At 41.4% G+C, this 27,165-nt stretch overlaps 1 protein-coding gene across 4 annotated transcripts in view; it reads right to left on the reverse strand.

The window, feature by feature from the left end:
- ADCY9 (adenylate cyclase 9) overlaps positions 1-27,165 on the reverse strand; it is a 96,569-nt gene that overhangs the window by 35,632 nt on the left and 33,772 nt on the right. For 3 of the 4 annotated variants that reach the window (XM_054211768.1, XM_054211767.1, XM_054211771.1), the window contains 3 exons: positions 13,500-13,672; positions 8,079-8,183; positions 3,384-3,601 (listed from right to left, as the gene is read on the reverse strand). In XM_054211768.1, the coding sequence (XP_054067743.1) occupies positions 3,384-3,601; positions 8,079-8,183; positions 13,500-13,672 (496 nt within the window). The remainder of the gene's footprint in view (positions 1-3,383; positions 3,602-8,078; positions 8,184-13,499; positions 13,673-27,165) is intronic. The other variant, XM_054211770.1, reaches the window with a different exon arrangement.

Here is a 27,165-nt window from a genome sequence, read left to right on the forward strand (position 1 = left end):
CTACAACCGCAGATGACTACAGATAATTGTAATATTAGCCAGCAAATAGTAAAGGTTAATTGCTGCTACAGAGGCACAACCTTAGGAGATGTGCAGCTGCGGGATATTTGTGTCTTAGGTGGAATTCTATTGTTCAAAGCAAGCCAAGGACAACAAAGGTGACAAACTGTTAGAAACAAAGATGTTGTCCATTTTAGAAAACAGCACTTTCTTTTTATTTCAAAGACACCAAAATAACTCAGTAACTCAGCTGGGAACGTTCCCTTAACGATCAGGGCTGCAGAGAAATGGAACCTGAGGGGACAGATAACTTACTTTTACTTCTGAAACGGAAGATTTGAAATTACCAGAATCATCAACAAAGGCACTGACAAATAATGAAACTACCTGGCTAGGACTAACGAACCAGGAAGCAGCATCTACCAGAGGGTGGTTATGCACTCCTTCACCTTATCTTCCAGTCCCCGGTGCAGAAAAACCCCAAACATAAGAGGCCTCAATCATTAAAAATAAAGAGGTGTTTCTATTCACCAACCTCTGGAGCAAAAATAGAACGTTTTGAGTTTTACATTAGTTGCAAGAGGTTTATGAAAGAACTTTTTTGCTGTTTATTTTTTATGAACACTTGCCAAAGAGGTTTTTTGGAAGCACGAGCTCCCCAGCACAAGATGGCATGTGGGAAGCATTTTTTTTTTTTTTTTTTTTTGAGATGCAAGATCAACCAAACACACATTCCTCGACTGAAGCTGGAGAAGACAAAAGACTTAAACCATGAATATGGCCAATGTATTAAGAACACCAGGATACTCTGAAGGAATGACAGGACACATTCACTTGAGTCCCTCTTTTTCATTCTTCCTTTTCTTCCCTCTCTCACCTCTCTTGGATGTTTCTAAGAACATCTCATAATATGAATTTCGCAAGTTTTTTTTTTTTTTTTTTAAAATATTGCTGAATTCACTTTATTCCTCCAGGGAAGCTCAGAGTATGGTGATGTGCTGGAGCTGCAATGGTCTAAGGATGTATTATAATGAAATTAAGTTTAAACATTTTCTACACTTGCACTATAGTTTTCTTTTAAAATACACAGTAACATGCAGATTACAATGAACAAAGTATGATATTTTTATAGTGGCTGTAGTAAAGCCAGACTCAAAGTTTAGACTATATACTGTTTGCTAAGTATATATATAATCAAGATGTAAGACGATGACAACTGATAACTTCTATGAAAAGGATTATTGTATAATGCAATAAAACAAACGTGCTGCTCACTGGCTCTATTATTAAAGACAACTGGAACTGTGCTGAGGTATCAGCTCCAAGGTGAAACCTCGGCATACAAAGAGACCAATGGCCGCTCATGAAACTCTCAGCCACACACTTAAACTCTAGAGAGAGGGTGGGAAATTAAAAATACCCTCAGTGTCCAGCATTTCCTCCAGGCCAGCCCTAGGCAGCTTCCTAACACAGCGTCCAGGCTCCTGAATCCTCCCAAGGATATGTTTAGCTCTTCCCAGCTCTAGAGGAAGCCTGCGTGATTATTTTATGCGCTTTACCACCGTATCTGAGTTAGGTACTTTCTGTTAATATGAATTTATATCACAGCATCATGCACCACACTGGAAATCACTGCCCAATGCTATGGGAAGCTCATGCTTCCCTGCTGCTGGGTCTGCAACATAAAACCAAAGCAGCAAAACTCCAGTATCATTATAGCAGATAGGGTTTCACATAAGATGACCAAGGGGAAGTTTGGACTTCATCTCCTCCCTCTGGAAACTCACATTTCCCATTCAAGTATCCTCACAGATTTATTGAGACCAACAGTATATTACGTTTTACAGAAGGGGATCAAGAATGTTTTTTAAATGGCTTATTACATATAAATTCACATTGAGAAATGTTAAAAAGGATTAATGTAAAACGGTAGGCTTAAACCATTTTGCATAGACCTAATTAATCAGAAGATTATTTTTGGAAAGTTATGTTTACATGAACTGAACTCAGCAGAGAAGTTTCCCTGGCAACAAGAAATGGCCCACTTAATATGGTAATGATGATATTTAATTGAGACCCAAAAAAAAGCTATGCTTGACTGATGTCAAGTCATGGTCCTACTTTTTCTGAATCAGAAAGAATTACCCATTTTGTAAATGGAGGAGAAAAGCACCAAGAACACAAAAGCTTGAGGTAGGCATCTTCAGCAAACCAACAGCATAAATTAAGCTACTTCTATAACTTAAAAATTTGCAGCACGCTAGTTACATTTTAAACAAAAATCCAATTTGTTCTCGTTGATTTTTGACAACATTTGGACTTTCCTAATCCATTTGTCTTCTAATATTTGAAAATATCAGCTAAAAATTCTCAGCCACTAATGACCACACATTGGTGGTGAAGGGAAAGAGAACCTAAATTTTAACTGAAGTTGGCCACAGGAGAAAAGTAACCTGAAAAAAATCTAGAGAAGAGACTGGAGAGGGACTGGTGTTCCTCCCTCTCTCTTCTCCCTGCTTTAGTCATGTTTTCAGTTAAGACGACAGTGTCCCTGTTCCAAGCAGCCTGGAGTCTATACGAGCATACCGTTTCAAGGATATTTAGATAAAATACCCCTGATCTGAGTGGAAGCAGTGAAGCAAAATAAGAATAGCCATAAATTATAACAAACTCAAGTTATCTGTTTAGTTGATCCAGTCAAGTCACTGCCATAAGGGAGATATGGCTGAGTGTTTACAAAAAAAATAAATCACACACTACTGAATTTCAGATAACATATTTTCCTCTGCTCAAAATGGTTTTGGGTTGGTTTTTTTCTTTTTGAAACAGAGAAAGAACCTAACTTTACAAAATGCTGTAGGTAGTTACTAGGTCCATGAGAATTCACCCCTATTAATTCTGCTTCCAAGCCCAGTATGATTTCTAGGCATTAGCTAGTCACACAAATGTTATCAGATGTTGTTCTTTTGCTATATAAAAATGTGAGTTTTGTGGTTCAGATTTTATGTTACATTTTTAATTGCAGAGGAAGGTACAAACTATGTGCATTAAGAGGACTTTTGAATGTAAAGGTTAAGAATTCAACTCCATGACAAGTCATTTAAAGAGTATTTTTTCCCTTTTGAAGACTCGACTGAATAATGACTGTTCACCGTGGAAATGATGAAAAACCTGGCTTTACGTATTCCTGAGCAGAATGCTTGACATCAAGTTCCTACTGTCGTTTAAAAAGAATGCAGACTAAGATCAGAAAACATACAAGACATTGTATGTTATCAATAATTATTGACAGTAGACAAAAAGCACACAAATAAAGATTAAAGATATGTTACTGCCTTCTGTCCTTCATACAATTTTACATTGTACACCTCGATTTTCCTTACCTGTCTTCTTTAATCACATCCACAAAGTGAGCGTCTGTCTTTTCTCTGATGTTTTTGAACCTCAAAGGAAGGAGAGCTGATTGATCCAGACTCACTCCGCCCCACCTCCCTTTCTCTTGCAGCATTTCGTAAAGCGAGGTTTGACTATTGCTGAGCTTTTCTTCCTGGGGAGGACTCAAAAGTCCATTTTGAGTCTTTGGACTGTGTCCTCCTGTAGCCTGAATGACAGAAAGCAAAACATACATGGGGAACATTAGTGGTTGAGAAAGTAGACAGAAGAGATTTCATGGAGCAGAAGTTGAAAGAATTTCTTCTCTCAACACAGTGAGCTTTTACCTGATCATGTCAAAGACCTAACTCCACCTGCCTTGAAGTCATTCACATCTTCTCTAAGTGCACCTATTTAGGTGTCATCCTTTTGCTTTTTATGCACCAAGTTTCCAAGGAGCAGAAAACAAAGTACGTTTCCACACACGCAATGAAGACCAGCCACAAGCCCAAATTTCATTCACTCATCTTAAGGTCAAGATTCTTAAATACCTACTTAAACTGTGCTCTTCCCACAGGTCACGAGTGGCCAGACCTTACTCTGACACCCCTTGCTGGTCCTTCCACTGACCACTACAGCCCTGCTGCTTTCCCAGACAGAGCTTCCTCCTTTCTCCTACCTGTGGGAACAGCCCTTTTGTAAATCTCACCATCCTACAAAAAAATAAGTTACCCTGCAAATTAAACTATGTTTTCTTCACTAAGATACACTTCTTCTTTCTGGTTTTCTTTTGCCTTTGTATTAATTACTACTGCACTTTTATATTTTGACACCAACTTGCAACACAGCTTAGATACATAATATTGTCAATTTCCATTCATTTATAAATATTCATTTAAGAACACAAATTACTTTCAAGCAAAAATTATTCTCTTTTCATGGAACCTGAAGTTTCTTCTTTTATATTTTCTTTGACCTAGACCAACATGCACTGCAGCAATTCAAAAAAAAAATAGACAACTAAATATGGTTATAATGAAAATGAACTGCAGTTAGTCAGGATCATTTCCAAATGCAAACATATATCAAACTTAGCATCTTGGAATGCTCGTCTCCCCCCTCCATGTCTTATCATTTATCATGTATCATTTATCCTCATCCTGAAACCCACTCATGACAGAAGTTTCTTCATTTCTGCCTGTAGAGCAGTCAGCACAGCAGTGACAAGCTCCTCCAGAAGACTATTCTTGGATGCCAGCACAGTGACCATAAATAAATACCATAAATATCATCACCACCCCAACCATGCACTGAAATATGTTACTTGGATTGTAAAATCAACTTAGTTAAAGTTAAGAAGTATCTGGTTTCTGGCTGCCCATGCAGAATTAATTGAATGTCCTTGTGTGTCCACCCTGTAAAGCAAACAGGTGAATCTAGGCAGGTATGACAAAAGGTGCAGACGCAACCAGTGAAGATAGAAGACTAATGGAGCAGCAGGAGAAGGTCACCTTGTGCAAGGAAGAATCAGAAAGCACTTGGGCTCGGTCACTACCAAGACCTCGAGAGGTAAAGTCATAAGAAGGTGTGTTGGAATGGCTCCTTGGAGACACAGGAAAAGTGTGAGGAAGGCGGGCTGTGCTTTCCCTTCCTCCAGCCCGGGAGGGATGCAGGATCCCCACCTCGTGGGCTGCCCCGATGGAGGTGTGAGCCCCCAGAGCCACGTGGTGGGAGCCAGGAGATGAAAGGATTCCCAGTCTGGTCCCTTCTACCACTCCCAACGGTTGTTTTGGCAGCCTGCAGGTGTTCACAGCCCAGTGACAGCAGCTGACGAAGTAGAATAGGAAATTCAGTAGTTATCTTGGTGTGCTGCCAATGTTTTGCTAAAGAACGTAATCAACAGAAGAGAACGGTGATTTCAGCCACACATATCTCAGCAAAAGCAGAGCAAAACCTCTTGGACCGGATAGGTGTTTGCGTACAACAGAAGGGCACGCTCCTGGTAAGCCAGAGGCACGAGAACTTCTCACATAAAAGGTCACCAGTTTCTTTTCTAAGGGAAAACATTCAGCAGCTTCAGAGCAAGTCCTCCTGCAACCATAACAGGTTACACAGCCTTTGCAGAGGGAACACGGCTGTGGAGCACAAGAGGTACAGCAGCACCAGGGTAACCTCTCTGGTTTTGAGATGAGGAGTACTAACAAAGGCAAACCACAGACAACTGTCCAAGAAGTTGCTAGTAGTGAAGGGTCTGTATTATTTGTTTGTTTATTTGTTGTTTTGTTTGTTTGCTTTTAATTTATGCTAAAGATTACATTTGCTCAGAGCACTTCCCAGGACAACCTGAGGCTTAAAAAAAAAAAAAAAAAAAAGAGAGAGAGAGAAGATCACAGTTATCATGTTGGTTTTTTTTTCTTGGTAAAGACTCTTTTGCCTTTTCCTCACCCCTGCAGCAGATGTCATTACTTGAAAAGCAGTAACCGAGAGAACACAATTTTTGCTATGAGCAGCTCAAATACAAGATACGGACCCCTGTGCACTGTTTGCTTTCCCTGTCTGTTCTTCAAGTTCATCTGAAGAACACAGCGAAAATTTCTGCTCTTTCAGAGAAGGTCAGCATGGACCTCTCTTGGCCTTTTCTCTTCAGCTCCTTGGCAAAGGCTCAAATCCCTAAGAAAATTCTTCCCTTCAGTCAGCTCAAGGTTTTCCTGTGCTGTCTCCACTCTGTTAATCTTAACAGGAGAGGATTAGAGTGTGAAACTGCTTGTGTGTAAGGAGAAAATCCCTATTTATTAAATGTTGTTAGCTCCAATGTTACTGTGGTTTCTGCTGGCAACAGGCTGCACAGTTCTTTTGAGCACTCAGAGGTCTGATGCACCGTGCGGTAGTTTCCTCCCATCAGGAGACAGGGAGACTCCAGAGGCTGTTGGAACCCACAGAGGTCCGAGGACGTGGTTAATGTCATTTAGGGAGATAAGCCACAAAGATATCGAGAAAGAAAGAAGGGACATAAGTGCTGCATGGCCAAGCGCAGCGACGTGGCACGGGAAGGGTACAGACTCCAGAGATGGGGAGAGCGAGTTTATGGCTCTTCTTCCCAAGAGAGCTATGCATCACTGCAGAGATCTGGAAATCAAATGCCACAAGAACTTTGTGCATGTAGCTGTTCTTTAAGCTTTCCATTAAACAGTCATCCCAGAGTTACTGGTAGCCACTGAACTGGTCCAATTTTTGACTTAGCAATAACTAAAACACATTAAGAAGGAGGACATGTGATTTGGTCTCCACTAGCATGCTTCTTCCAGTGAAATTACAGACATTTTATTCAGCACTGTACAGACCTCTTCGGAGCAAGGTTAGATGACTCGCTGATTAACACACATGAAGCTAATACAGCTAATACAGCTGTAGTTGGAAGAAACTTAAAGGATAATTCTGATGAAGACAACATACGACACAAGGCAATTGGTACCCAAGGAAGATCTCTGTTTGCAGTCGGCTCCTGGAGATCCCTGGCACGTGGGTAGAGGCAGCCTGGGGAAGAAGCATCTCATGCATACCATCTTGGCAGCCTGGGCACATCTCCCACAATGTCTTCTGTCTTAAAGATCTCATGCTATTCCAAGACCAGTACCTGCTGGCCACTCCGCTCTATCTCCCTCAGAGCTGAAGGGATTATTTTATTTTTTTCTTAGGCTGTTTCCTAGGAGCCCCGGCAGAGAACATGGTCTCCTATGTAGCAAACCATTTCAGTCCAGTACAGTAAGGCAGCCCTTGCTTCTGAGCTTACAATTTAAGCATAGGACACAACAGGTCAAATACAGGCAGAGAGCAGAGGGACAAATACAGATTAATGTAGTAGCTCATCAGTAGAACAAACGCTGGCCAGTTTTTCCATCAGCTCTATATGTGAGATGGGTTGTAAAGACAGATGTGAGGGAAAAACCAAGATAGCTCTCTCTGAGCGTGTTCATAAAATGATTCTCCCCAACAAGGGAAAGGATTAACCTTATCTGAAAATAAAAACAATCAGGTGATGATCACATGTCTGCATTTAGGCAGGAGGTTAGTATTCAGGAAGGAGCAAGATGCGACAGGCAGAGCAGAGAAGCTATGAGGGCCACAGACAAGACGATACACAAGCCCTGTCTGGTATTGTAGAAGTGGGTGGCTTCAGTGAGAATATCTAAGCAACAGGCAAGGAAAGCAATCTTGGCAGCAGCATGCTGAATATGTAAGGCGCTGTATGTGTCGCTCAGAAAAAGGATGCAAACTGACTTTGATGCTGTGAATTTCAGTTATGCACGTGAACAGGAATGACTCTGACTTAGCTTCGAGCTACGATGCAGAAGACGTTGGCAAGACACAGGTGTAACTTGTGGCCAGGTGACACCCAGCCAACTGGTGTAGGGGATGTAGACCGTGATAGTGTTGTTTGTGCCTCTTTCTTTGGATAGCCTCACCATAACTTAAAGAGTCCAAATTTTAGGTTCTTCTGAGTATCAAACTGGGCCTATAAAATTACTAATGATTTTGAAAATTTGGGGGGGGTGTCAACTAAATTTTAGAACACAACTGCTCAAAATCAAAACTGGTTCTGCTGCTTAAGAGCTTGAATAAAGGAACAGCAATACAAAAATGAGAAAGCTAACTGAAGCAGAGAAATAAGGGAAAAGAAGGGATAATACGATAAATATTTAAATTACCTTCGTATTATTTTTATGCTCATCCTGACAACCATTTTGGATAGCTCCTTCGTCTATGCTGACATCGCAGTGGGGAGCAAGGGTGGTACTACATGAAGGGCAAGGCTGTAATGAGACAGAAAAAATTTTAACCAGAAACGTTCTGGTGTCCTCGTAGTATTATGCAATTTATAATTTGGTCCACTTGTATACTTGCGGCGTGGCTAAAAGATAAACAAAGCTACAGAATGGGAAGCAGGGAGCAAAATTTGACTGGAACAGAATGCACCATTTCAAAAATAAATCACAGATTTTCTGTTTACTGAAGATAAATCTAATCCAGGAAAGCTTTACTAGTGTAAAATCAGATACATTGTAATCACTGCATACTAGCAGAGGACCTCCCCAAGACGAAGGGAATACTTTTTAGTGAGAGAAATGCAATTTTCTTGTTTAAAAACTGTCTGCAAAAGGATCTGAATGGCATTACGAGTGAAAACTTAACACAAAATGCAGCAAAATTCATAAAAAAAGCACGAAACACCATGATGTATTATGCACAGGAAAGCAACAAATCTGAAACTAATAAAGGGAAATACTTTTTCATACAGTGCTGTAAGGCAGTAGAGTGGAGCCCAGGCTATCGTACATTGTTGAAGCCAAACACCCAGCAAATGTCACAGGAAACAAGGAAAGCAAAAACATCAGGACTTGCAATAGTTGCAGGTTATGCATTTTGGAAGCAACTTAAAATGTCACACTTCAGCTTTTAAAACCACCTAACCCCTTCGAGTTAAAATGTGATCTTCTTAAGGCAAATTAACCCCATATCTGTAATTTGCAAGCTCTTCATACTTGTCTCCAGTCCTGCCAACATACACACAGGATCCTGCATCAGAGGGACCCTGGTCTGGTCCCTGTTGGCAATTCCTCTGCTCCGGAGATGGTTTACTGTCACCAGGACTGCCGTAAGTCTGCTGCTGGGTACAGAGACACCCACAAGTCACGGGGAACGACATACTAAATTCGGCACGCTATATACTAAACAGTGGTAGGTGAGCCACTAAACATCTTGGTAAGTTTTCGAACAAGCAACTTGAGCCTTTTTTCCCAACTCAACATCGCACGTCCATTTTAGCTGTTTATTTTGCACTCAGGAGGGACTCGTTCAAGCCTCTGTAGTCTCTCATTCTCCTGGTCCAAAACCACAACTTCTGCCTTCAGGTTCACTCCTGATTTCAAAGACGGGTGTGTGAGTCTTTTCAGAACTGACTTTCCACCCCTTTTCTGTCTCTGGTGTCACACCTGAAATTTAATAATGTGGCGTGTTTAATTTTCAGGTTGTTACGGCATGGCATTTCTCCCAGCCCGCTCTTCCTGGGACTGCTGATCCACCTCATCACTCAACAACACCTCTTAAAGGCTTTCATGAGGACTCTGAGCCCTCTTAGCAGCCAGCAGATCGTCATATCTGCTGTTCCTCAGGGGCACAGACCAAGTTGGGGCACTGAAATTACTATCAATTTCCTAATCTGGCATCAGATAAACAAGTTACATCCAGTTCTGAACCTGTACATTCTGAACAAATACCAACACACTTGAAGAAACTATGAAGTTGGTTCTCAAATGGTTTTATTTAAAAATAATCTAGGAATAAATACCATGAATGCCTTGGCCACCTTGTGGAAGGCAGTATTAGACAGCTTTAAAAAGGGGTACGACAATGGGCTAATGAGACTTCTGTGCTCCTAGAGTGTTAGTTAGTAGATGTATCCATGGCAAAAGTCAGTTGACAGTAATAAAAAACAAATACCTCGAACAAAAAAAGAAAGAAAATACTCACTTGTTTGACCTTGCTAATAAATCAGCACGACCACCTCAAACACTTAGCTCCTGGGGTTAAACCAGAAGACAAAGATCTCAGAAAAGGCCGACCTTTTGAGAAGAGGCGGAAGAAGCCCATCGGACTTACCCCATGCGTTCAAGTCAACATTATTAACTTCAGTCTCTATTGGAGACATTCACACGGGCTCAGTGTGTATGTGACCTCACCACGATGAATAATACATTAATGCTCTTTCAGCAAACACTAAGACAAGCAGAAGTACTTTCTGTTTTCATACCAAGAGATGATTAAAACATTTTTACAGCAGCTTTATGATTCCCTGTCAAATAAGGGATTTTATAAAATATGATAGGGAAAATAAACTGATACCAATACTGCTTAAGCAGGTTACAGCGTTTTCATTCAAAATGAGCTGCTATTATAGACTTATAGTTTTTAGCCTCTATCTTCACCATTTTAATTATATACATGCATTTTCTTGATATCCATACCGCAACAAGGTTTGCAGTGAAATGAACTACACATACACTGGAAGAGAGGAGGAAATACAATTCCTTTCACGGATCAATCACTGTTGCATTCTCCTTCCTGACATTCCTTAACAGATCTTGTCCCCTGGAACATCCGTTCAAGCCCAGAAATGTGTGGTAAAAAAAAAAAAAAAAAAAAAAAAAAATCACTTTTTGCATCCAATATGGCCACTTATTCCCTTTAAAACAAAAATATTTCAACTTGCCTGTAATTTTGCCCCTCCTACTTAGTCTCTTTTGCAGAGCTGGAGTCATCTCCTCCTACACTGACACTGTTTACAGCTTTGTATTTAAAACAGTTGGCATGTAAGTCATGATTCTTTTGCAAACTATTATCTCCAGACCCTACTAGCAAGCTGCAAGCTTTAAAAAAAAAAAAAAAACAAAAAACCCAAAAAACCAAAAAAACCCCACCTGTAAGAAAGAAACCCATTCCTTTTCAAAAATTGTGTATGATCTAGGATTAAATTCACAGTTGTTCTTCATGGGGATTTTTTTAATATACATGTATATATATATTTATTTTTAACACTGTAAGACCTACTCTAGCATGGCTGGCAAATTAAACATTCCTTGAAAGCCTGACCGGGTCTTCTTGGTCCAGAATCACTCCAGTAACAGCCTACCCAGCGGGGAGAAGGCTGGTGCATATCTACACTGGTCATGCGGCGAGAAGCAAGTACGCGTCGCACTCCTGTGCTGCGACTACAGTCGCAGGACACGTTTTTAAGTAAGTGCTCAGCATTCACGCGATTGCTTCATCACTATGCTACACGCATTCTGACACGGTTTGTGGCATGCATTATACGGATGCTTATCAGACCGCAGGGAAAGCTGAGTTTGGGGTCATTCAAAATTCACTCCAGTCAGTGTATTTTGGGCAAGACAGACACACTATTTTCAAAGAGTTGTGAGGCCGCTTGGGAAACCACTGGCCAGACCTGCAAGTGCTTGTGGTGATGAATAAAGCCAGGTACCTGTAAGCATAAACTCGATGCAGCAGCTTTAGCACAAGGGTAGACAGGGTATCCAAGAAGGCTGAAACTGAGCTGGCACTTGTCCTAGATGCTCTTCTGAAGCAGCTTCTTTTAGCTTCTCCTTCACTTATTCGGATAGCCACTTTTGCACTGTGCAGCCCATCATTCAGCATTTAAAGAGCAATTAACACCCAGCCAAGATGGTCCCAGAGCCAAAAATCGGGGACTGGGCAGTAAACAAAACATGGTGGGCCAGCAGCATGGCTCCACGTGGCATGCTAGCTGTTTAGGAATGGCGGTGCATCTCTATCTACCCTTCTGCAAAGTCAGCCCGTGTTTTAAAAAACACAGGCCATAGCTGATACTTAACAACAGATTTCATTTTGGACTTGGATCATTTTAACAAGTTAACACATTAACAAATTTTATCCAATCCTAGCTGCAGTCAGGTCAGCCCTGTACTTCGCTGTAGTTTCAGTCCCCCGGTTACGGCTTGCTTTGCTTTCTGACATGAACAAGGCATCCTCGCCTTCTCCAGAACAGCATCCTTCATTTTACTGCTTGAATCACTCCTCTCTCCCTTCTGTTCCACGTGCAAACAGCTCAGTGATGCCGCTCTGCTCGGTACGTTGTTTTTCCTTCACTACTTGCAGTAGGGGAATTTCTAGCCCCTACTGTCACATCTGTACCTCTGCATGGCCATGCACCGGGCAGCACAGACAGGCTTATTTGGACAGACACCCACTGACTGCTCCAAGATGCATTTTCCTACCTTATTTGCTAGTACCTTCATTGAAAGACAAGAGAGAGCTGGAAATCTGATGCCTGAGGGATGCCAAATATATCCTTTCTTACACAGGAGACAGAATAAAAAAGCATCACCAGCAACTTGTATGCAGTCAAACCACAAGCAGTGCGTATTTTGGGGAGGGATAAAGATGGCTACAGCTACCTTCGGGAGTTAACCAGTCCTGGCTTGCTCTCTGAGGAGCTCACTTATCTTGGGCCAGCCTTCCAGCTGATCTCACTTGCACTCACATGTTTTTACCCCAAAACTTAAAACCGGGCACAGAGGCAGGGTAAAGGTGCCCAGTTCATGCTCTCCTAATCCAGACAACACACATACAAGCAGCAAAAATGGAGCTGCATGAAAGTCACGCCTCCATCAGCTCTGTCAGCTCAATCTCAAACCTGTGCTGAAGACCTCATCTCAAGACTAAACACACAGAAGTCTGACAGTGACCTGCAGATAGATGACCACCTGTGGCTCTGACATTCGTGCCCAGTTCGGGCAACCCAGGACGAGGAACTCAGCACAAATGAAAACAGAGAATAGACATCTGTTGTTTGGGAAATCTGTTCTGAGCTGGAAGATGGAGAGTAACAGCAAAGCTTTGAAGCAATACACATTGTTTCACAGATTTCCTTGTCAAGAGATCTTGTGAGAGGTGTGAACATAACAAAATGTCATCATTTCTCTAATCTGAATCCATACAAATCATTGCCCTCAGTTCTAGATATGGGTTTTTAGAGCAACCAGATAAAACACAATCTCATAGCCTACCGGAGCATTTTCTCCCACCGTACAAACAATCCCGTTATCTTTTTGTGGGGGTGTCTGTTATATACTCATATGAAAAGGTTCACAGGTACATGACCTGCACAATAGAGGAACAGCAGAAGCAGGGTGCAGCAAAAGCGGAAAATCATAGAAGTTATAGCTGCAGGAGGCATATTCTTTATTCCCCAAATAATATTCTTTTATTCCACAAAATCAAGACCATTGAAAAAGCAGCATTGACGTCTCAGTCCTGAAATAGAAATATTAAGAGAATTATTTATCTGCAACCACCTTTAAAAAATGTTCACCTTAATTTAGGGATTGCTCATCAACTGGTGAAGCATTTTTCCTTTGAAAGTTTTTTTTTCTTCCCTCATTTTGTCACTGCATGTATACACACATATACATACATATATAAATATATATTGCAATGCATAAGCAAACCTGTAAGGTTTCCTCACGCACACAGCTCTCCCTGGTTTGCACAGTTTGAGATCTATGCTGCTTGGCTTTGAAATGAGAACTCACCTTAGTTTTTTCCGCATGTTTGAGAGTCTTTGTCAAGTCCCCGGCGTTCTCAGCTGACCATGCTCCCTGTTTCCTGGCTCCTTCTCCGGTCTCCAAGCCAGGAAGCAAGGCTTGGGAACAGCTACAGTGGGGCTCCTTCACTTTATGGCCAGAGATGAGATAGGTCTTCAAACCTACACAAAAAAAAAAGAAAAAAAGAAATGAACAGTCAGAAAGGCAGAAAGACAAAACTAACACTTCTTTGGACTTCTCAGATGTGAAATACAGTAACTATCAAAGGATTATCGAGGCTTGGGAATACAGCACACACAAAAAAGACAGTGGCTTTATATTCCACCAGGAATATAAAGATGCTCTGTGTGAAGCAGTGGCAATTAGGATTGCCCAACATCTGCTGTCCCAGACACAAGAGACTACTCCAACACACAGCAACAGCCAGGACTGATGCATACTTTCTTTATTCCATTTTCACTCATGTACTTCTGAAAAACAGAGCTAAGACCTTATATATTTGCTTCCAAGTTGTAATTTGAGCTCTCGCATTAACTCTTTACTCCTGGAAAGGATTTGCAGCCTGTTTTTCAGTGATATCTGTGTTAATTCTACTTCTGAAAAATCAGCACGTATTGCTCCACTTGCACTCTCCATTTGTCAGAGAGACGTCGTGAAGATTGCTTAATGCTGGTAGCACACTGAGAAAGGAAATGGCGTTTAAGTGCTAGAAATTCTGATGGGTTTTCATAGTTAGTGCAGACTTCACATTTTTAAAGAACAAAATCAATCTCTCTCTCGCACGTACGCCCACACACGCTCTCTGCAACTGTTGTATGAATTGAAGCATAATTGGAAGGCAGATCCAATATTAAAGGCCAGGCTGGTAAATACCATGTTGTATCAAGCTGAGCTGTATCAAAAAACCTGTTCAAAAAATAAAAGATCTGAATTCTGTTTAGAATATCGCTTATTTTACTTCTTTGAAACTTTGCATTAGGATGTTCTGGGTTATTTCTAGGCACAAAGAGCAAGAAGGAGCTACTAATCACACTGCTTTCTGAATTCAAATGAGTTAATTTTATTGCCACTGCATGGGAGATCTCGTACTCAGCACGGAAGGGCACTGACGCGCTCCAAAAAGCGTGGAGGTCATCAGCTGGCAGAACTGGAAAGCGCTGGTTATTTTGTGGTCCCAGAGCCCGCTGTCCCATGGGATTGTGCAGCCGACCTCCGGCTCACGGGCCGGCCACCGGGCTTGTATTCGGGTCAGCTGCACATCACCCCCCTCCCTTTTCCTGATACTTGTCACCCGGCTGCAGCCAGACACATGACTGTCACAGCCATCGACTGCACTCGATTGCCTCCGTCCGCAGGATGAGAGCTGGAAATAAATATGTCAAGTTGCAGCCCTTGGAAGAGGGCAGGCTTCTGTTCCTTATGATAAGGTCATTCGTCAATAACCTTCTTCACAGACAGAAAATCATATTTGGTAAAACTTTTTTTCAATTGTAATATGTAACACAGACAGTACTTTGTCTGTAACCTTTCCAATAAAAATAAGTTAGACATACTAATTGCAATTTTGCAGTTTCTCTGTTTATTCCACTAGTAACTTAAGCTCCTGAACACTTCGACAACCAACACAGAAACCCGCATCTGTATCCACCATCCCAACCTTGGGCTCAGAAGCTGCTGGGAAAGCTCCGGTCTTCTCACAGCCTTCTCAAGCTCCGGAAGGCTCCCTTGCCTACTTGAGATGTTACACTATAGCCAATCTATTTATATTTTATATCGCTTATAGTAGCGCTTGGATTTTATTTGGCAGTGCTGCTTAATAAAACCCCAAGCTGCTGCTGGCTTCCAGATGTAGGGCTGTCTCTTTAAAACTTATATTCATGGGGGTTGTTGTTTAAGGAATTCACTGCAATCAGCTTACAATTATATGTTTACTGCGGTAAAAGCTAGAGCATTAAGCTTACTACTCCTATTTTTAAAAGCTATCTTAAAGCAACAAGATTATTTTACCACTGCTATTATTCCTCTTTTTTTTTTTCCCTAAACAAACATTTTCTTTGGTTTTTTGCACTTTCGAAAAGGCACTTTTTATGTCTTACTGTGCTGCACAACATAATTATTTCGTCAATCTGTTGCACACAGTAAAATTATCTCCAGTTTGAGCTCCACACTGAGGAAAAAGGGAAAAGGCTATGGCACGCCAGTAATTGAAAACGTGTTTGGGAAAGCAGAATCCACCCTGGCCCCAACCTGAAAGGGCAGCAGGCTGAGGGTCCTCAGCTCCCTTCCACCCCTCATCCTTCCATTCCCAGCAAACCCACCATCCCAACACTGCTCCCACCGGCTTTACCACAGGGTTTGAAGTTGGTAAGGGGTCGGGAGCACAAGTCCTGTGAGGAGCAGCTGAGGGAGCTGGGGGTCTTCAGCCTGGAGAAGAGGAGGCTGAGGGGAGACCTTCTCGCTCTCTACAGCTCCCTGAAAGGAGGGGGTAGCCAGGGGGGGTCGGTCTCTTCTCCCAAGGAACAGGCCATGGGACAAGAGGAAACGGCCTCAAGTTGCACCAGGGGAGGTTTAGGATGGATTTTAGGAAAAACTACTTCACTGAAAGGGTTGTCAAGCATTGGAACGGGCTGCCCAGGGCAGTGGTGGAGTCACCATCCCTGGAGGTATTTAAAAGCCGGGCAGACGTAGTGCTGAGGGACATGGGTTAGGGGTGGCTTTTGTCAGAGTTAGGTTGATGGTTGGACTTGATGATCTGAAAAGTCCCTTCCAACCTAGGCAATTCTATGATTATAAGTTGGCTAGAATGGCCAAGTATAAAAAAAATAAAAATCTCTTTGTTACCTCCTCATGCTCCCCAGCCCCACCACGTCTGCTGAACAAGGAGCGTTACTCAAGAGGGGTAATTTGAAATAAGACAAAGAAAAGCCAATATCCTGCACCATCGCAACAGACCTTTGGGAAGAAGTCAGCAGGGCTGCTCCTAGCACCAAACACAACATCAAGGTCTCAGGGGAGCAAATAAGGAAAAAAACATTAATTTGGGAAAGTTTTGGAAAATTAGGAGGTGTAAAAATCTTTCATCTTTACAGAACTTCACTAACATTGCCTACCTAATACTTTGTTTGTTATTAAACCCTTTTTATGCTAGGAAAATTTGCTTTCCTTTAGTATTCTTGCAACTCTGCGACACTTTGCAAAGCAACTCCTACATTCAGCCTGAAATATTTGGGTATAAAAAAAAAAAGAGGGCCATTAACTCAGAAGAACTGTATCAATGTAACTAAAACGTATTATAGGAGAACAGTATTCCTCCTCCTGCTACATCTCCAGTGAATTAGTACCATCAACACTGTCACTTTCCACACAAAAGGTGTATGGAGCGAAAAACCTTCACACCACCACGCAGCACGTTTATATCAATTAGGCAACGCAACAATATTAAGTGAATAAGGCAACAACGGAGGAGCTGCTATTTTATGTGAAAACCAGCAAACAGGGTGCAATTTTTGATGTGTGTTGCTGCGCAACGATGTAACTCCAGACATGCCAATGAAGAAAGTGCTACGAGATGCTTACACTGTCATTTATAAAGGCAAAGCTCGCCCATTCTCCCCCTCCTGCCATTCTCAATCTTATGCTTACTCCCTTCCCCCAGATTTATTCAAAACAAACACCTCAAACTGCCCGACAGCAAATCCGTACTCCGGCAGGCTTTATCCTGCAGCACATTTCTGCTTTTTCCAGAGACGGCTCTTGGAAGCCAAGACGGGGAACTGGCTACAACAATCCACCCCCCAGTATATCAATTTAACGTATACAGTATTTTCTGCCCTGGGGAAAAAGGAGCTACGTCATTTATCTTTGAGAAACACAAGCCGTTTCCTTCACTCATCTTCAAGTTCTGAAAATCTGGAAGAGTTATAAAGAGTAACAGCATGCGCACGCTGAGCCAAAACACTCATTTCTTGAATTCAGCTATTCTGAATATTGACACGGCAGCATCTGTAAAATGTATTTTTGACAAAATAGTTAAGAGGTGAGATCTCCATAGAAGTACAGTGGGTTTATTGGTCCTCCTACTGTTGAATTTTAGAAGCATTAGGAAATTTCTGTACTTGGCTCCTTTCTTCAGTTAGCCTCTTTTTTTTTTTTTTTTTTTTTAAAATCAGTGGCATTTCTCTGAACGCATAAAAAAAGAAAACCATCCCAAACATTAAATAATATTATTAACAACTACAAAAAAAAATCATATGCGTGCACTCACCCACAAGTTATTTTCTGTATGCAGAAAAATAAACAAAAGTATAAATAAGGCTGTGTATAAACATCCCAGTCTTCAACCTGGGTTTGGCAGCGTGAGAAACTGGGACAGGGCAAGGCTGGAGTGACGCTGCCATCCGCCACACCACTGTAGCTGTCTTTAGAGAAAAACTGTCTGGGGTCACTGGTGGCAAGTCACTTGCTGGGAAGGAACAGGGAAAGGGAAAGGAAAGAAGTTTTGGTCCTTCAAGTACTTATTAAGTCACTAATTTCCTTTCTTCCAGTTCATTTATCCTTATGACTTCAGGACAGAAGTTGCTGTTACACCAGTCTAATCCGATTTTTACATAAGCAGAGGGCATCCCTCCACGCACCTTCTAAAGGTGAGATGTCTTCTCCTACAGGGGATCTCAAAAGATGGGGAATTAACCCAAGAGTTGGGAAGCAATTCCTTGGTAAAATAAGACTCAAGTTTCAATTTTTGTTTCTTCACCTGTACAGAACTGAAACTTTTTAGCCCTCTATTGATAGCAGACAGGAAAATTACTTTCTCTGTGGCAAAGCAAATGTGTCATACGTCTCACATCTCTATCTAATGAACTTCAAATGCTTTTGAAACCATTTTCAGCACTAAGAGACACCAAAACCTGATGGCAATATTTCAGTCATTGCCTTACTGATTCAATTAATAAAAATATGATCCCACTCTGATTATCTGTTCCTGTTCTTCTCTTCATGAATCGCTTCACCTTTTCAGTTGCAGTACAAGGAAACAGCATTTAACTAACAGGTGACCTTCCTTTTCAGAATAACTACTTCCCAGAACACAGCCCTCTTCTGTAAGACTAGTAACATTCCTCGTACTGATGTAATAAAATCCAAATTATATTAATTATGCCCCTTTTACCAAATAGCTTTATATTAAGAATTCTCTTTCATTATTTATCTTTCTATCATTTCCCTTAGCCTCTACAGAATTTCATGATTTAATCATATTTCTTTCCAAATAATTAAGTATAAATTTACAAAACTAACTGAGCTCTAATTTTGCAGCCTTCTGCTTTTGCAGTCTCTTACCTCACAAAATTAGAACGTGGATGAAAACTGTTTCATCCTGTGAAAACCAGTGACTGTCACTCCCACATGAGAGCAAGAATTACTTTCCATCCAGAAAGTCATTTTAATCACCTGCCACAGTCTCTGCCGTCATGAAGAGTCTTAGCTATTATCTTTCAATAATTTAATATCTCATTTTATATAACTGATAAAATAAGTAGCAGGGGTATAGCAAGATCATAAAAAAAAAAAAAAAGCTTTGCAGTTCAGTGTTGGCTTTAGCTCCTTTCTTTCTGACTGATGGGTGGTAACTCACTTTTGGGTTTATGCTTCTCTGCAATCAATCAGCTTGTGCTTTCTCTTTTTAGAAATACAATTAAAAAAGTTTTCTCCATGCCTTTTAAAGACATCATCTTTGCACTTAGCCAAAAATCTGGGAGCAAAAATACTGGTATTCAGCCACTGCCACTCCAGGGAAAGGAAACAAGAGACCTGCATTTAGGTTTCCTCATACAATAAAATATTCTGACATACAATTTCGTTAGATTCTGACTTGCTCTGTAAAATAAATTATTAACTGCAATTTCTGGAATGTAATGTGACAGGCAAATAACAGTAAAAAAAGTGACCAGCAATGTACTTCTAATTGCAGTTTCTTTTTGGCACCTCTCTCCTAACTTTTCCATGTTGTTTTTTTTTCTCCTTGTCAAAGCTTAAATAATTTTTCAGGTACTAACCTAACCTAACGTTTATGCAAGAAATAATACAGAGCATACGATCAATCCAAGAGCTTTAGTATCCTTTGCGTCCAAGTTTGTGCTGAATCTAAAGATGATTTTTCATTCTTAAAATTCATTCTTAAAATTCAATAGTTGCCAAGTCTGTATTTACGGGGACTGTTTTCTCACGTTATTAGATGCACTCTTGCACAGAGCGTTCATGCAAACCTCTTCCTCCCGCCCCAGCACAACGCTCTTGTCTATTAAGCTGGGAACTGGTGCTTTAAACCACAAGAAGAAACCTCAGAACCAGCAAAAGCTCAGCAAGGCCACCGACCCTGAGGGCCTGGCAGCGCTGCACAGCCAGACTGGACTAAAAGCATCAACTGCCCACAGTGTACAGCTATAACATGAAATGCTGCTCAAAATACATAACCATTAGAAACTGAAGGACAGAAACTTTCACTTTGTATTCCACTAGAGAGCAGATCTGAAAATGGATGAATAGGAAAATTAAAAACTTTTTTCTAGACAGGCTCCATTGTTAACACAGATCAACTGAGGCATCTGCAGAGAGGGACCAACTAACCAAGCTGGATGCAGTACCAAGAAGCATGTACTTTAAACGTAAATATGGGTCATTACTTTCTTTTTTTCCTTCTATTTTGCAATCTTAATTTGGCAAAAGATTGTTACACTTAAGAAATAACTTCAGCAAGTCTTTCTTCTTGAAACTTCTAATAATTTAATGATTACAATACTTATGTGTGTTGAAATGAAGAGAAGCAAAAGCTCAGAGGAACGTCCTTCCCTAACAGCAGCACCTGGTAAATACAAACTGGGCAATGAAAGGGGTTGCCATATCCCTGCAAAACATCTTTCAGTCAATTGTCCTCTCATAGTTGTGAGAGCAGAAATGCTACATTCTAGTAGTTATTCCACATCACAACTCGATGAAGTCACTCCAACTTTGAAGCTCGACTTTATGCTTTTGGCTTTCACAAATTTAGGCATGTGAAGGTCTATGGGTACACCCCCAACTCTCTCAGCCTGTCCTCACAGCAGAGGGGCTCCAGCCCTCCCAGCATCTCCGGGGCCTCCTCTGGCCCCGCTCCAACAGCTCCGTGTCCTTCTGCTGTTGGTGCCCCAGAGCTGGAGGCAGCACTGCAGGGGGGTCTCCCCTGAGTGGAGCAGAGGGGCAGAATCCCCTCCCTCTTGCCGTCCTTCCTCCGGGTACCAGGGGCAGGCTTCAAAAACCCACACCTTTCCCTCAGCACAGGGACCTCATGTCTCAAATCCAGCAGGAGAGGTTAGTGCTGCAAGGCGCAGAAGACTCTAGGCAGGGGTGCCCTGCACTGCACAGTCCCTTCCTCTTGCCATCTTCACGCCTGAAAGCAACCTGGTCCCTACAGAGCCAAAGCCAGAAGACTTCACGCACAATTAAGGAAGACTTTTATGTTAATTCTTATAACCCCTATACAAAATGCTTGCAAATTTCTACCACTTCCATGTGACATATGGTTTGTGTGCAACATTACACACCACAACGGTTTACTAACACTTCAGCATTATTAAATACAGCCTAAAAACCCCCGAATTATGATATCCGTACTTCTTGGAAAACAGTGGTGGAAGTGCCAGGGAAGTCAGACACAATACATCCTACCGGTCTGGTAAATGGCTATGTAGAATGACATAAAAAAAATTAATGAGATTTTTTTTTTTTTTAAAGCCTTAAGAATACTCTTAAGAATTGCCCTGCTGTAGTCGTGAATTTCAGCTTTTTATCTCGAGATATTTCAGCAATAAAGCTGGAAACCAAAAGCACATCACTGTCTTTTAAATCAATAGGCATCTTCTGCCACACACACTGCAGGGCTGCGTAAGATGACATTGGATGACTTTACAAAAAATAAAAGTAATTTTCTCCAACCTGAAAAGCTGCATTTCCGACGAAGCAAGTCCCACCCTCTAACCCAGAGAAACCACTTCCAGCCCAGTGCAAACAAAAGCATGCAACCCAAAACGCCTGGATTCTAATAAACCAGCCTACCTGGAAAAGCACTTTGAATGTATGGAGCAACATTTCCTGTGGCTAAAATTAGAAAGGGAATTTACGAGCCAACTTGTTATCTTAGGTTTCTGGAAAGAAGAAACAATGATAATAAGAAACAGAACTTTACAGACAGAAAAAACAAAAGAAACTCCAAAAACCCAAAACCTCAGACCTATCTTCATAATGTCCAAAGATAAATCGCAAAGAGCCAGAAAAACCAGAGGCATCTCCTGTATTATGGAAAACCACTGTTTGTCTTATGCCTCTTTTGTTTAGCAAAATACTTACTTTTGATCAGCTAACAGACAACAGTGGGCTTGAAAAGTGCTGATCAACAACATATGTGTAATTTTGGCATTCAACATCTGCCATTTTTAAGTGGGGAACCCTGTACCCAAACCCACAATCTACACTTATAGCTAAACTACAGAAATAAAGTCACAGGCTGCTGGTTCATCCTCCTTCAGCCTCTTTTATCATCTTCTCACCTGTGTGGGATAAAAAAAAACCCCAAACAAAAAACATGGGGCAGAAAAAGGCCTCGGCAAATCCAGCACGGACATGGAGCACAAACGCAAAGGTCTAGCTACCACTGTTGGCTCAGGAATATATTTACATATGTATTTTTAAACTCTACTGGCAAAATGAAAGACAGGCTGACGAGCGAGACTGATCCCTACCCTGGGGTTTACAACTGCCCTGATTTACTTTCAGCTTTCCCAGTGTCCGAGTGCCACCGACCGCAGCCTGAAAGAGAACAGCAGATGAGCCCATTCCCTGGAATGACTCTGGGTTTTGAACTAATGTTTTACCCAATACAGGTCAGGTTTGAGTCAAAAGGTAAGCCTGGGATTCCTCAAGTCTTGGTAGGGGAAATCACATGCTTCGTAAGGGAAGCCTGAAGTCCAGCAAATTTAGTAACGTGCCGCAGATTAAAGATTATCTCTATCCTAAGGATTCCTCATAAAACCTAAGAGATCTACAATGTGCCTATGATGTGATAGGCAAAAAGGGCCTAATTCTAGCTCTAGGAGATTTGGCATTAACTGGTGAAGGTACTGTCTGGCTTTCACTCGCCCTGCTCAATCCTTCAGTAAGTTCTCCTGAACTCTCGGGTCTCTGTGATACCTTTGCGAAAACAAATGCCACAATGCAATTACATGTGGGAAAGAGCATCTGCTATTATCTTATTGGTGTTATTTTCCACATTTATTAACTACCCCTTTGCCCTCTGTGTTAATTTTAACAGCTGGGAAGGAATATGCATGATGAGAGAAAAATAAATTTTTGAACAATACAGCTGCCAAAACCAAGAGCCAACCAAGCACACAGGGGCACGGCTTCTTCAGGGGGTTCAAACTTCTTCAAAAATTGTAATATTCCTACCGCAGAATACCTTTTCTGAAAATAAACCCAAAGAATAATGAATTAGAAATTAAATCTAACTACAAATACAGCCTGTTTAGAAATTCAACATTTGGTTTACTGGCTGGATTGCAAATGAGGTGCCGGCGGCAAAGAAACTGGAGAAGCAGAGGGGCAGAAGGGACGAGAACTGAGGAATCCCAGCCCTGGTAAAGCCACTCTGCACTGCTCACTGCTATACCACTGTAGGTTGTGAGCTGTGGTATGGAGACACACAGCCGCTTTGCATGGCTGCAGTGATGTAAAGCAGATATAAATACACTTTAGATATACAACATGCCTGTTTTGGCATGCTAGGGACTCTCTTCTTAAGAAAAATGATAAGGTCACAACACTGTAAAGTCTTTTGAAGACATTAAAGAGATGTTTTCTTCCAGTTTCTTGTTTAAGGTGCAAATGTGGGTTTGGTGTGTGCATCCCCGACCCCTTCATAATTGACAAGAAAGTCCCTCAAAGTTCAAACCCAGATGGCTAAGGCAATAACCAACCTTAACTTCTGACCAGCCTTCCACTTCAATAAACTCAGGACCATGTAGCGAGACCCAGGAGTTCCTCCTTAACACCTCCTTGCATTATGTGCATCCCCGTACTTAAATTATCGCTGGTGGCCAGGCCACGATAACAGCATGGAAGTTGGCAAGATGATGGAGGAAGCCTTTGGGAGAAGCTTCCCGTAAAGTCTCTTCAATCTGAGCTTTCCATCAGGCATCTGTCAATGTTTCCCTGGTGAATTTGCACATGCGGGAAGTTCTGACATTTCAAAGAGTGCAACGATCCTTTGGGGATATGTAGCATATACTTCCAAAACCTCCTTTTATTTTATTATCGAATAAACAAAAAACTGTTTCTAACTTAAAACTACGTTTTACTGTGTGAGAGAAACAAGTGATCAGAAAACTGCACAGTGGCTATCTCCAGGGCAAGGACTTCAAACAATCTATTTAAACATTATAAAATAGTAGCATTCTAAAACACAGATCTAGGGAAAGATGACGATTTTTCAAGAAAAATTCCACTTCTCTAGACAGGAAAATTATACAAAGCCACAAGCATCCCAGAAACACATCTTAGGTATTAGATTTTCTTCTGCCCCCATACTGGCTGGCATAGCTCAGGAACTACGGAGGGCCGTACCAGCCTCAGCAAAACACAGGCGGAATTTAGCGAGTGGAAGAGAGAGGCTCCAAGTAAAAGTTTTGTCAGCTCTAAGCTCTCAGGAAGAGGGATTTCTTTATCTTAAACTAAAAAGGCGCAGCCAGATTGAGAGTAGTTAGGAGTTGATTAGAAATCCCACCCAGGAAAATTTCACTTGGGACTGGAAGATGCCACCTATCTTTTTGATTGATATTTTCGAAACAATGAATAGCAAGCATGCAGGATGCACAAAAGGATTCCAATGAAAAAAAACACAAAACCAAACAATAGTCTGATGCAACCAGAGCCTGCTCCGGCCTTTAGTAAGAGTGAGCTATTGTGGCTCTCGGTACTAACATTTTTTTAATAGAACCCAGACAAGGGCATGCACCAATTTAAACAAGCCTTTAGAAGTCTATTTTGTTACACTGGTGCAATCTCTTTGTGTTGACAGGACTACAATCAGGCAAATTCTTTCCCTCTTGCATAACGCAGGTAGTCTGGATTTGACATGCTAAATCAGCATTTTATTTAAACCAGGGCAATCCTACGGGCTAATTATGCCCTCGCGCAGAGCCCTGCAAGTAAACCTAAATCAATTAAAAAACACGTGCAAACCTACTATGAGCTGGTGGGCTCTGCACGGGCAACTTTCTTTGGTTGGTCGTTGTTAAAAATTCCCAGCCTGACATTTAAAAGGTAAAGTAAAAACCAGACACCATGCTGTCATCTGCAGTTTTCAAATATTTTTTTTTTTTTCCAAGCAACTGATCAAGTAATATTGAAAAACACACAGCAAGCACCCACGTTTTCACTTCAGTCAAAGTGAAAGTATATAATCTCAGGCATCTTTGTGACCACATATGAAAAAAAACTCTAACCCATGTGTTTACAAATATCCATCACATACTGGTAAGAATGACCCTCCTCATTTAACCTTTCCTCAGTCTCGGACAGCCACATGTGTAATTTATCATCTCTTCCTATTACAAAAAGCAGTAACAAAATAAAAGCAATTATTTAGAAGGCATGGCAGGGCTCTAGGAAATGCACACCACTGCTATTCAACTTCAAACTTCCGCCAGCTTTTCTCCACGCCTGCTTATTTGCATTGGGGCATCTTTATAAAGATGATCCCTGCACTCTGCAAGTAACCCTAAAAGACTTAATTGAAAAGAATGAGCCAGAAATAGTCTCCAGGCAATGAGAATGTTTTGGGAAATTTTACCAAAGTACATTCACTGATGTTACCTTGAATAACAGTTCATTAACTTGATTAGCCTAAGTTGTACTCTGAAGAAAATGAAAGATTTGTCCTTAAGGGATCAAATGAAAAGAAAGAAATTTGCGGACCACGGGTAACTCCTGCATTAAAAATAAGGATATTATTATTTTTTTTTTAAATTACATCTCTGTATCAGTTTTCAAAGTAAAGGAAAAGATCATTTTTTCACCTGTCATCGATAGAGCCTACAAGCACAGTTTGAAGAATTAACGTTTGGATCACGCGTGTGTCAAAAACATCTCATTATTGATAAATCAGCTAATAATGATTTTTTTTTCCCCCCCATCCAAGCTCTGCTACTCTTTGGTCAGAACGGAAGAGCTATGTAGCGAGCAAGCAGAGCTTCAACAGAGCCTGCAGAAACGTTGCTCCCCACGTGGGAGAGGGGCTGGAGCAGAGCCAGCGTGTTTCAACAACCCGGCCATCCAGCAATCCCACTACCAGGATCACCAGCTGTGGGAATCGTGCGAGCATCAAGATATTTATTCAAATGGGCTACAAGAAACCAGATAAGTAGAAATGATGTTGCACTACTGAATTCAGCCATTTCACAATTCCCCCAACGTTGCGCCTTGTGCAATACAAACAGGCACTTGTAATTCAAGGTAAGTTGTTATTCATAACTTATGCACCACTTGTTTACATGTGGTTGTCAGTTTTAAATGGTTACTAATTCAGCACCAAAAAATAAAATGAATGCAAATAAAACTGCTGCAGGAGGTACTTCAGAATAACAATATATAGTAGTAGTATAAACACTGGTAAGGTGATGAAGAAGAAACCCCTAAATGCAGACACCATGTAAGTATGCATCACTATGCAGCTGTATTTTTAATTTAATTGGCAAAGTTCAACCACAGAGTATTTGCAGGGTTTCTAGCACAAAAGAAAGATTAATTTGAGAGCCACTGCTGAGAACAGCTACTGAGCGTTGTGTCTCCCCCAAGCAGAGAGCATCTTTTCAGACAGTTTATTTCCCTCCTTAAGTAAAATACATAAACAAACCATCTCTCCCCAAAATAAAAAGAATTTGAAAGTCGCAAAACAAAGTTAAAAAGGAAACATTTCCAGCACTATGTTTATTCACACAGTCAAAACGTTTCTGAAATTCCTTCCATTTCCTCCATGTCTAACATGGTCCTGACACGGCAGGTTAACCGTCCCCTTCCTCTGCACATGGCAGCTGCAGTTCTGGACTCCAGGTTGGATCCCCAACACAGATCCCTTTTACCCAGGACACGGCACTAAACCTACCATGGAGACCGACCATGGAGCAGACCCTCAAGGACATGACAGCTCCTGCGACGGCTGGTTGCAAGACAGCACCCACCACCCCGCACAAAGGGTGCCCTGCTCTTGGCTTGTTACGCTGATGAGAAAGACACAGACAGCCGCTCCACTGGAAGAGTCTTACCCAACAGCTGATTTGACTTTTAGTTGTTCTCACCCTGTGATCCTTAGACTCTGTGAATTTATGGAGTAGTTGTTGGGGCTCTGTGAACTAAAATCAAAGAAAATGAGCCTGCTGAGAGCTGGCTTTGAGTCTCTAAGTGGGCCAAAGCACCCATACTCATAGGAGTCTGAAAACCACCATAACAAGGGCTCTTCTAGGACATCTTCTTCTGCCTTCTCCCATTATATCACTGCCCAATGGAGTACGCTGCATCTCTTATTACTAGAAGACAACAGGAAGGGCAAGAAGGGTGATGACCCACCCCA

This window comes from Rissa tridactyla, chromosome 8, assembly GCF_028500815.1.
Source record: "Rissa tridactyla isolate bRisTri1 chromosome 8, bRisTri1.patW.cur.20221130, whole genome shotgun sequence".
NCBI classification, from domain to species: domain Eukaryota; kingdom Metazoa; phylum Chordata; class Aves; order Charadriiformes; family Laridae; genus Rissa; species Rissa tridactyla.